Genomic DNA, 12,547 nt, shown 5'->3' on the forward strand with positions numbered 1-12,547 from the left:
GTTTTTATTCGTGGTTTAAAATGTCATCTGAACTCCTTAGTTATGTAACAGGTTATGGCTTCATGATCTGTTATCATTCAAATATGTCACAGATAAAATGTCACTCATGGTATAAACCACAATTATACAACATGGGTGATTTTGATGCATCTCATCAGTGCCAAATACAACACAATCTCATACTCAAATGTTAAATAGTTGGACGCATCATTGTTTCACTAAAATGGGCATCAACATAAGATGAACATGAGCATTGTTTACCATCTGAGGAGGTGAATCCTTTTATTCCCTTGGAACACAACAAAACCTGTGGCAGTGAATCCTATGAAAGCTGTAGCTCCTGAAGAATCCTTAAAGGTAAAAAAACAAACATTTAGAATACTATCAACAGACTGCAGCCTAAAAATAGGCCTGTAAGGACTTAACATTTTCACAGCACATTTTTCTGTCCTCTATCTTAAGGTAGGGTTAATCTTTTCATCTTAGAAGGGTTAGATTATGTTTCATTATAATTTTACTATTTACAGTCATTAATCAAAATGTATTTACAAAGTGTGGGCAAAAGTTAATGAGGGTGACAGGGGGGCCGATGACCACCACCAAACTGGTAACAACCCTGCTGACCCAAACTCCAGGAGCCCCGAGGGAATTGAGTACCTAACTGGCAGCGGGAACCCAACCACACAGGGGACATTTAATTGCTGTACTTTGGCTTTGGTGGAAATCCTGGCCCCAAAAGCTGCTGGCCAATCAGAGGCCGGCAATGTCAGCAATTCACATGGGCCCTCACGAGGACTCATTGTTGGGCCTCTGGAGAAAGGTAAGTGAAGGCACAATGGGGGTTGAAGGGAGGGAGTTGCCAGTGAGGGAGGGTGGGGGTCGGAAGAAAGGGAATAGGGTTGCTCTCTGCAAGAGCGCCCTCCTGCCCTCCTTCCTGTGCTGGGTCCCTTGAACAGGCACTGAGTGCCTTTGGACAACCACTCCAGAAATCTGCTGCTTGCTGGTCTCCCTGTATGGTGAGTCCCCCACCCACCACTGATTGAAACCAGCAGCAGCAGGATGAGACCCTTAAGTGGACACTAATTGTCCATTTAGGGCCGCAATTGGCATCCAGGCGGGAAGACTGCCTGCAAGTCTTCCTGCCCCGGACATTATCATGGGGATGCAGCGGGGTCTCCACCCCGTACCCTCCCGCCTATTCAAACAGCCCAAGGCTTTAAATTCTGACCTATGTGACTTTCCAATTGTCCCAGTGTTGCAGCCCCTTCTCTATCTCTTGTCATGTCATTAATAATGTAGATAGTGAAAAGCAGCACATTTGCCTTCAAAATGACATGTGGCTAATTGGAAAGATGTCTGCAGAACCAATGTGAAATGGATCCAAACTTTGCAGGAAGTCATATAGCAACAACTATCGGCAAGGCATTCTGACCAGGATTGAAGGGCCTATAGGACCTACCTCCTAATGAAGGAAAATCATTAAATAGCAAGATGAATAAGGAGGTCAGATACTCCTTGGAAAATAAAAGTCTAAATTGGGTAGAGGAGCAAAGGGATCAGGAGGTATACATCCACAAATCATTAGAAGTAACAATGTAAGGTAAATTATATGGCCAAAATCTTCGGGGCGGGCGTGCGTCCCGACATCACCGCGCATTATTCAGATCTTCAGTTCGCGCACACCGGATTCAGCTGAGCGCCCGCCAAACTGTCAAAGGCCTATTAAGGCAATTTAAATATCAATTTAAATAATTAACATAGCTGCCCGTCCAACCTTAAGGTTGGCGGGCAGGCGAAGAGCCCAGGCAGCCTTCACATTTATCATGAAACCTCAACCACGGGCAGGATGAGGTTTCATGAAGGTTTTTAAAATTCAATAAAAATTTTTAATAAAATTACATGACTTAAAATTTTTTTTCTTTCTTTACTTAAATTTAAAAAAATCAAACTAATCTCCCTGAGGCAGCTCTGCGCCTCAGGGAAATTTCTGCGCTCTTTCGCATGCATGCGCGAAAGAGTGCAGGCCCCAACTTAGCCTATCCCCCCCGCCCGCACAGGGAGTGCTCAGCACTTCTGGGTGCTCGTCACGCTGGGCAGGCCTTAATTGGCCCGCCCACGTAAAATGGCGGCGTGCAGCCGATTGCGGGCGGCGATCGGCTGCACTCCTGCCCGTGCCCGCCCAGCAGGCTTCACCCCGACGGGGAGAAAATTCTCCCCCATAAAAATACAAAGAAAGATATGGGGTTCAGTTCTAGAGCAATAGAATTGAAAAGCAGGTGAGTTATGTTAAACTTGTAGAGAATCTTAAGAGCACTGTACACAGTCCAGGTCTCCATAACACAAAAAAAGTATATAGAAGCACTGGAAAGGGCGCAATATAATTTACAAGGATGATACTAAAACTAAAAGATTATAAGTATCAGGAAGGACTGAACAGGCTAGAGTTCTTCTCTCTAGAAAAGAAGACTGAGGGGTGACAGGTCTTTAAAAGGGATCTAATAGAGTAAACATAAAGAAAATGGTTTCCCTTTTGGGCGAGTCCAAATATAAATATAAGATAGTCACCCATAAATCCAACAAAGACTTTGGGAGAAACTTGTTTACTCAGAGAATATGAAACTTGCTGCCACATGATGTAGTTCAGGAGGATAACATAGATGCCTTTAGGAGGAAATTCGACAAGCGCATGAGTGGGAAAGAAATAGAACAATATACAGATCGGGTTAGATGAAGTCAGATCAGGAAGGAGGCTTGTGATCAATTGGTTTGAATGGCTAGTTACTGTGCTGCACATTCAATGTAGTTCTATGTAAAATAAGTGGCTAAGGAAGGCAGATGATCATCTTTAATTTCAACTATAGGAATAACTGCAATTAGAATATAATTCATTTTTTTCTTCCCTCTGATGTTCATAGTTCTCCTCCCAACTACTCTAACCTCTGATTCGTTAAGTACCACTCTCTATGATCCCATTTCCTTCCCATTCGTTCAATGCCTTTAATTTTCCACTCTTATTTCATCTGCCTATGATACTCATCCACCTGTGACATTTCTATCATATCCTACTGAAACTGTCTTAAGATTTGTTTTTGTGGAGTAAATTTAAACATTTCTGCTGATACAATAGAAATGCCACAGCTGATCAGCAAATGATGGATGCATTGTGGCTGCTGTCAGGAAAGTGGGTATTTACTGAGAGGATCTTCTGGGCATGGTTGCACACCAACTGGGCATTAAAAAAGTGGTAGCCCTTGCAATTATGGAACATCTGCCAGGTCTTGTGCAGCTGATCGCACCCTGGCATTGGGAATCCCACCAGCCTGGCAAATCCACATACTCTCTCCTTCTGCTTCTCTCTGGTTACTGAGAAGACGACAAAGTCCCCACTCCTTCTATACAGGGCCTCTGTCACCTCCCTGATGCAGTGATGGACAATGAACTCTGAGATGTTGCTCATGTCACCTGCTCCCATCTGGAAGGATCCATTGGCATAGAAATTTAGGGAGACAGTGACCTTGATGGCCACTGGTAGCACTGTCCTTGCCATGCTGTGAGGCTGCAGGTCAGGTTGTAGGAGATGGAACAGTTTGGTGACCATCTCCTTGGAAAAACTCAGTTATTTCAGACACTCCTCTGGGCTGAGGTGGAGATAGGGGATGTGCCTCTGAAAGACCTTTAGTGGACAGAGCCTCCAAATGAAAGTCCCCCAACTCCTGCCTCTGTGCACAACATCTCTGCTGCATGAGCTGCATTTTTAATTTATGCTACAGCCAAGAGGAACTGCAAATATAGCTCTGATTACTGACGCAGACTTTCAATGTCAATCAACCCCTTTGACCTTGTCAAAATCCAGCGTCACTCCTTTGAAAATCCAAATAGGTTTGCTAAACTATTCCAGTAACACTGAGCACAGTACTTCCACTAACTTGGCACCAGCAAAATTAAGTTAAAAACACCCCACCTGAAAGTTGAATGATTAGCCCTTTAAATAATACTAGAAGGTGGTCAAGTAATTGTGCAGCTGAACACAGTTTCAGCTGGGAGTGTTTGAGAGAGTCTTAACTGGACATGTGCGATCCAAAATTAACATTCGGGGCTGTTTGATATCATAATCTGCCCACTCTGCAAGCTTTCAGCTCACACACACAGCACACCCGCATTGTCAATCGGTCAGTCAGGACAGCAGTGTGGGCTGGCTGCCATTTTTTAAAATCGAGATTTCTGTAGCACCGGCATCAGAGGTACTGAGGAGCGGAATTTCATGGCTATAGTCTCAAGATAAGAGTTTAACCATTTAAGACTGAGAGAAATTTCTTCATACAGAGGCTGGTGAATCTTTGGCATTGATTCATTGAGTGTATACAGCATAGTTTTCTAGATCAGTGTGTAAAGGAACTGACTATTTTAGTTCTATTATTGTGCAATGAGAAAGGGTGAATTAATAACCGAAGGGTTCTGCCGAAGGGTCATGAAGACTCGAAACGTTAACTGATTTCTTCTCCACCGATGCTGCCAGATCTGCTGAGTTTTTCCAGGTAATTCTGTTTTTGTTTTGAATTAATAACCTTGTGGTGAAAGGGCCCCCGGGGAAGTGTGTTCATAATATGTAGAATTTTATATGCAGTTTGAAGGTGATTTATAGAGGTTACATCCAAAACCAGGGACTTAAATCTGAACAAAGCAAACCATGAAGGGTGAGTTGGCTTGGGTAAATTGTGAAAGTACGTTAGAAGATATGGTGGTAGATAAGCAATGGCAAACATTTAAATAATTAATTTGTAATTTGCAACAAATATACATTCCCTTAAGAAATGAAAATTCCACAATAAACATGGTGTAATTGTGGCTAATAAGGGAAGTTAAAGGTAGCATCAGATTAAAGTAAGAAGCTTTTAATATTGCCAAAAAGGTAATATGCCTGAGAATTTGGAGAATTTTAGAATTCAGCAAAGGATGACCAAGAAATTGATAATGAAAAAGAGAGTAGTCACTTGGTAGTACAGAACTAGAACATTGCTGGAAAAAGAAACATGCAGTCGAAGCTTTTCATCTTGCACAACAAGACAGACATAAAAATACCAAATTTCAATGGGAACAACAATTTATACTGCATGAGAAAAGGGTGCTGATTGGTTGGCAAGTGTAATAGTTATGGGCAGAATCTTGAGCCCTCCCCCACTTGGGCCTACTTAAAGGCCTCTTCCTGCCACTGCTGGTACTAACTCAAGAGCAGGCGAGGGGCTTGCCATCCAGGGAGCACAACAAGCAAACATGTGCAGGACTGGTTTCAGGCTCCCAGGGCGGTGTGGTTGGGGGGAGGGAGGGGTGGGGGGTTTGGGTTGTTCTAAGGCATTCAGTGCATGATTAAGGGACCCGGCATCAGGAAGGGGGACTTGCTGAGACTCACAACCTGCCCTGCTGCCAACACCTCTCCCCCATGTCCACCACCCCCTGGTGGTGCTGCCGTTCAATAGAGCTGCTGGCCTCTGATTGGCTGGAAGTTCTCAGCAGGTGGGATCTCCACCCCCAAGGTCCTTTATCCTGCTGGAGGGCCTGCTGCTGGCCTGTCAAGTAGTCCTTCCCAAAAGAGGCAGCGCGGGGCTCTCACCTGGTTTCCAGCCGGTGGCCAAGACCCTCGTCGCCTCCACATGATTCCATCCTATGTCACGGGGTTCGTAAACTAGAGCCTCTCGACTAATAATCCTAATAGAACATGAGTTTGAACCCTGCTATGGCAGTTTGCAAATTTGAATTCAATTTAAAAGTAAAAAGATGTTCATTAATTTCCTGAAGGTAAACTAGTTTCACAGACTTTTGTTTGAAGACAGTTAGTTGTACCAAACTAGGTTAATACCATCAAAGCTCACTTTCTGAGAATGAAAAAGAACTAAGTTACCTGAGGAGGCAGCAGGTCATAGTTGAGCTATGTTCTATAAAGCGATGAACTGATTATGCCTATAGAAATGTTTGTGTTTACAGTGTAATCAATGAAACAGCACAGGTGAATTCTCATGTTCTGAATATATGACGCATGTTTGATAAAATGTGCAACCTAAATTTTAAAGAGCAACTTACAGAGTTTTGGAAACATTGGCTGGGAATTTCCTCGCAGTTGCTCCCTCTCCGCCGCACTTCTGGCGAAGTTACGGCAACGTGTTTGCACGTAAACACTGGCTGGGATTAGGAGTAAAGGGAAAGAGGGTTACGGATGGGAGATTACATTGGGTTTTAGTTTGTACTGTATTAAATGACACTGACTGACTAGGTTAGCCATTAATTAAACAGTGTTAGCTATTTAATTCTGGTATTTGTCTATTTTCTAAACTTCAGGGTGAGAGAATTTAAAGATGCAAACAAGTTCCCGATAGTTATGATCAGATCTAAGTGTTAAGAGTAATAATCCCAAGGATTCACTCAGAAAAGGTTATACAAATGGAACAACCATGACCAGACTTAAAATATTAGGAGGTAGTTTATTTTACTATTTACAAGACGTGAGCATTATTGGCTAGGACAGCATTCATTGTCCATCCTTAATTGCCCTTGATAAGGTGGTGGTGAGCTGCCTTTTTGAACCACTGCAGTCCATGTGGTGTAAGTACACCTACAGTGCTGTTAGGAAGGGAGTTCCAGGATTTTGACCCAGCAACAGTGAAGGAGCGGCGATATATTCCCAAGTCAGGATGGTGAGTGGCTTGGAGGGGAACTTCCAGGTGGTGGTGTTCCCATCTATCTGCTGCCCTTGTCCTTCTAGATGGCAGTGGTCATGGGTTTGGAAGCTGCTGTCTAAGGAGCCTTGATGAGTTTCTGCAGTGCATCTATAGATGGTACACACTGCTGCTACTGTGCATCGGTGGTGGAGGGAGTGAATGTTTGTGGATGGGATGCCAATCAAGTGGGCTGCTTTGTCCTGGATGGTGTCAAGCTTCTTGAGTGTTGTTGGAGCTGCACTCATCCAGGCAAGTGGAGAGTATTTCATCACACTCGTAACTTGTGCCTCGTAGATGGTGGACAGACTTTGGGGAGTCAGGAGGTGAGTTACTCGCCGCAGGATTCCTAGCCTCTGACCTGCTGTTGTAGCCACAGTATTTATATTTTATAGGCTGGTTCAGTTCTGGTCAATGGTAACCCCCAGGGTGTTGATAGTGGGGGATTCAGTGATGGTAATGCCATTGAACATCAAGGGGCAATGGTTAGGTTTTCTTTCGTTGGAGATGGTCATTGCCTGACGTAAAATGAGAACAAACAAAAGGGACAAAATCTTCATAGAAATGTATGCAAACCAAAATTGTTTGTGGAGAGAAAAGAGTAAAATTAGTTGTAAAGGTTTTATGATGGTGACATGTAGATTTACAAGATTCATATCAAATCAGGTGTTTGCATGGGAACTAAGAAAAAAATTGTTCCACAAAAATAAAATAAAAGTGGTTTGGAACCTTTTTGTGGAGTGGCTGGCAGAAATCCCTTTGTGGACCACTGGTTACACCACTCGCCAACTGGTAAAATGGATATAAGATCCCCTATTTGCATATTTAAATAGACTCCACACAAAACAGGCAACACAGGTGGTGCCCCTTACAGGTGTACTTGAAAATTACAACAGATGGAACTTCAACATCTAAGGGGGAGCTTAACATCCTCCACCTCACCCCATCTCCACCTCCACCATCACCCCCCTCCAATTTTTTTGTTTGCTACTTGCTTTTCAGGCGGGATAAGGGCAGGGAGCTGTTCAAAATTGGCCCCTATGAATCCACTATTGTGAATTGCTAGATAAAATTATAGGGTAAGTATGGTAATTAGGGTTACATTGGAAAGAATCCTTAATAGAGGACACATAAATGTAGTGACTGATGGACACTGTAATTAAGAGAAAAGGCAAAGCTGAGGTGAAATGTTTATTGGATATATGAGAAATGCCTGAGGAGCACAATGAAATTAAGATAATGCTATTAGTCAGGATGATGTTTTTTCCCATACAGATGTAAATGATATGAATAGATGTAAATCAATAAATTTTGATAAGATAGCAATAAATGGTCAACCAGACAATATAAACTGGAACATTGCAATAAAAGTACCCACTTTTCTTCATTTGATCAGTAGCCTAGCATTATCTATATTATAAAAACCACTGAGCTTCCCTAATGTTGTACATTGAAACTTCATGCTGTGCTCTCAAAATGATCTGACAACCTGAGCATTTGAAGCAGAGTAAAGCAGATTTTAAAATCAATTAGAAATGCAAATGACCCTTCTGAAGATTAAAAATCTTTTGAAGGTGATAAAACACTATGATTAATTGTTTACATATTTTCTTCATAATGTGATAACATCTAAAAGGATTTGTAAGTGCAGTTATGACTCATTTCCCTTTTGTGGATCGCATTATTTATGACTATTTTTTCTTAGGCTCACTGGTATTGATAAAATATGAACTAATACGGAGTTGGATTAATGGCCATAGGAATTCATTGGAACATGCCTATGCTGTCGAATATTGTTATTAATATTTAGCAAAATTTTATTTGCTCGTGACATTAACTTTATTTATATTCAACCTTATCTTTATTTTCTTTGTTCAGAAATTAAAACTCTCTGTTTTCAGTACTTCTTGTTATTTAGATTTATTTCTTAATATATTTTCACCAAGTGGATTTCTTGGCTAGAATTTTCCCATCACGAATTGGGACAAAACAGAGGCGTGGTAGCAAAAACAATGGCACTGGCAGCCTGTTCACCCAATGACGATTCTCCAGAGGATGGGGAGATAACAGGGGGGTGGGGTTGGGGGGGGTTGCGGGTGGGGGGGGGAGGTGTGAGGCAGGCAGGTAACAGAAATTGCCCGCCTCATGAATTGAGCAGCTTGAGTTCATTATGGAACCTATTAAAAGCTCACTTCTGACCTGCCTGGGTTTTCATGGGGGCAAGCAGCCATTACGAACTCTCTTCTGAAGCTGAAACCAAAAGCAACCTGGTGGGAACAGGGGCAGTAGTGTTGAAGCAGTTTCATTAAATGTAAAAAAGTGAACGTTTGGACAAAAAGATACTGAGTTGTAATAAAATTTTAGTAACCAATCTTTCCCTACCCTATCCTGGGTCCCATCTCTCCATTTGTCCTGGACATTTTAAACATGAAATGCCATGCACAGACAGCAGGCACAGCAATGGCTGCTGGTTCAGACCAGAACGTGGCCCAGTTCCCTTGTGTCCCATCTCCATTCCTGCCACCCGGCCACTAATTGAGTGGCAGGCCCGTCTCTAAGATCATTAAGACCCCCTATCCCATGAAAATCGTGCTTCACAACATGCTGCCATTGGGGGAAGGTTTGCAACCCGGAATCAAACCCATCTCCCGATTCCCACCTCCAATGGGATACTGCCAAAGGAGAATCAAAAATAGGCCTCCACCACTTCACAGAATTCTGTGGTTTCAAACAATCATAGGTGTAAAATATCAACCTAACAAAATAAATCATAAAAGCAACATACTAAAGATGCTGGAAATCTTAAATATAAACAAATAATACTCAAAATATTTATCAGATGTGGCAGCATTTGAGCAGAAAGAAACAGTTAACGGTTCAGGTTGTTCACCATTCATTGGAATGTCAGGTTCTGAGAAAAGCTAATTGATATGAAAGGTTAACTCTGTTTCTCTCCCTACCAGGCCTGCTGCCAGGCCTGCTGAATGTTTCCAGCATTTTCTGTTTCATAAAAGAAATCTTAATTTATCTATTCTATTCATGTCTGCATGATATGACTGCAGCTGTTATGGTCAGTGGTTTAATATCAAAAGTTTGTTTGATATCAAAAACGTATTAAAAATATAGAAGACCTTCATCATAAGGACTGAAATGGTCCTACCAGAAACAAATTTGTACAATCAAACTAGGGGCGGAATCGTCCCAAATTTGCACTTAAGTGCGGTAGTGGGCATCATTTTAAAACATCGTTTTACCCACCGGCCGCAATGGCAACTTTTCATGCCATATCATCCCACACAGAGCACACGGACAGCGGACCTGCATGAGAAGGGCAGCGATGGCAGGAGATAAAAATTGGTGGCAGAGAGCCCTTTCAACCTCTTTCTACCAGTCAGAGCCGAAGTGTGACATCAAAGGAAAACAGGTAGGTAATTGGTGGGTATCTCTTCCATGTCTCTTTTGATTGGCCAAGTGGTTTAAATCAGGAGACGTTATTACAGCTGAAGAGTACAGTTAAGAAATTCATTTTTAAAATATTTAATATCCAAATTAATTAATTAAATAGAATAGAGATGGCTGGACAGGCAATGTGTTGCAGCTGTAAAATGTGGGTGCTGGTGCAATTCATGGTGACCACATCTGCAGTATATGTTGGCTGCTCAAGGAACTTCAGCTCAGAGTTGATGAGCTGGAGTCGGAGCTGTGGACACTGCGACACATCAGGGACACCTGGACACTGTGTTTCAGGAGACAGTCACACCCCTTAGATTAATTACACCAAATTTGGACTGTGGTCAGGGACAGGAGAATGTGAATGCGAGTGAGGCAGGTATGGGGATCCAAAATTTAGTGTTGGAGAAGCCTCAGCCAGTGCCCTTGTCCAATAGGTACGACATTCTTGCTCCCGGTGTGGACGAAGGCACAGGCTGCAGGCAGGATGAGTGAACTGACCACAGCACCATGGCACAGAGCACCATTCAAGTGGAGGGAGAAAAGAGAAACATAGTAGTAATAGGGGATAGCATAGTTTGGGGAATAGATACTATTCTCTGCAGCAAAGACAGAGAGTCCCGAAGGCTATGTTGCTGACCTGGTGCCAAGGTTAAGGACATCTCTTCTGGGCTGGAGAGAAACTTGGAGTGGGAAGAGAAGGATCCAGTTGTCGTGGTCCATGTAGAAAACAATGGCACAGGTAAGGCTGGGAAAAAGGTTCTGCTGAGGGGCTACGAGCAGCTCAGGGCTAAATTAAAAAGCAGAACCACAAAGGTAATAACCTCCGGATTACTACCCAAGACACGAGCAAATTGGCATAGGGTAAATAAGATTAGAGAGGTAAATGCGTGGCTCAAAGATTGGTGTGGGAGAAATGGGTTCCAATTCATGGGGCACTGCCAGCAGTACTGGGAAAGGAGAGAGCTGTTCTGTTGGGACCAGTGTCCTGGCAAATCATATAACTAGGGTTGTAGGTAGGACTTTAAACTAATTAGTGGGGGGAAGGTTCAACTGAAGGAAAGTTTAAAAAATCAAAAAGAAACCGAGAGAGCAGAGGTGCAGGGTAGTGAAGAGGCAACTGATAATCAAAGTGTGACAGGAAGGGTCAGAAAAATATAAGCAGAAGAGTACAGCGGAAATTAGAACCAGAATGAGTAATGATGGTAATATGTCAAAGCTTGAGGCTCTTTATCTGAATGCACACAGCATTTATAACAAGATAGATGAGTTGAAGGCACAAATACCTTAAAAATGAATATGACTTGATAGCTATTACAGAGATGTGGTTGCAGGGTAACCAAGACCGGGAACTCAATATTCAAGGGTATTCGACATTCCAGAAAAATAGGCAAAAAGGAAAAGAAGCTGGGGTAACTTTGTTAATAAAGGAAGGTATTGGGGCAGTGGTAATGATATTAGTGCAATAGATCATGATGTGGAATCAGTTTGGGCGGAACTAAGGAATAGCAAGGGGAAGAAGTCACGGGTGGGAGTCGTCTATAGACCCCTGAAGAGTTGCCTCACTGTAGGACAAAGTATAAATCGGAAAATAATAGAGGCATGTGAGAAGGGTGCTCCAATTGTCATGGGTAATTTAAATCTGCATATTGACTGGACAAATCAGATTGGCAGGGGTAACATGGAAGACGAATTTGTAGAGTGCATCAGGGATTGTTTCTTAGAGCGATACGTTGCAGAACCTACCTGGGAACAGGCTGTTTTAGATCTTGTAATGTGTAATGAGATGAGATTAATAAGTGATATCGTAGTTAAGGATCCTCTAAGGGGGTAGCGATCACAACATGGTAGAATTTCAAATTCAGTTTGAGGGCAAGCAACTCACGTCTCAAACCAGTGTCCTCAACTTAAATAAGGGCAAATTACAGAGGTATAAAGAAAGGGTTGGCTAAAGCGGGCTGGGAAAATAGACTAAGGGGAAGGTCAGTGGATGAGCATTGGCAGACATTTAAGCAGATACTTCATAATGCTCAGCAAAAATTTATCCCAGTCAAAAAGAAGGACTCGATGAGAAGGATGGCTAACAAGGTGGTCAAGGAGAGTACCCAATCAAAAATTAAGGCATATAAAGTGGCGAAAACTAGTGGTAGGCCAGAAGATTGGGAATTTTTTAAGAACCAGCAGCGGATGACTAAAAAGCTAATAAAGAGGGAGAAAATTGATTATGAAAGTAAATTAGCAAGAAATATAAAAACAAACAGCAAGAGCCTCTACGGGTACATAAAAAGAGCTAAAGTGAGCATGGGGCCTTTGGAGGATACGACCTGAGAATTGAATACAGTGAAATGGCAGATAATTTAAACCAATATTTTGCATCATCCCATGTGAGG

At 42.5% G+C, this 12,547-nt stretch overlaps 1 protein-coding gene across 1 annotated transcript in view; it reads right to left on the bottom strand.

Moving 5' to 3' along the window:
- frmd3 (FERM domain containing 3) overlaps positions 1-12,547 on the bottom strand; it is a 318,178-nt gene that overhangs the window by 117,536 nt on the left and 188,095 nt on the right. The window contains exon 8 of the mRNA XM_078567752.1: positions 262-350. Within this exon, the coding sequence (XP_078423878.1) occupies positions 262-350 (89 nt within the window). The remainder of the gene's footprint in view (positions 1-261; positions 351-12,547) is intronic.

This window comes from Cetorhinus maximus, chromosome 2, assembly GCF_964194155.1.
Source record: "Cetorhinus maximus chromosome 2, sCetMax3.hap1.1, whole genome shotgun sequence".
Classification (NCBI taxonomy): Eukaryota; Metazoa; Chordata; class Chondrichthyes; order Lamniformes; family Cetorhinidae; genus Cetorhinus; species Cetorhinus maximus.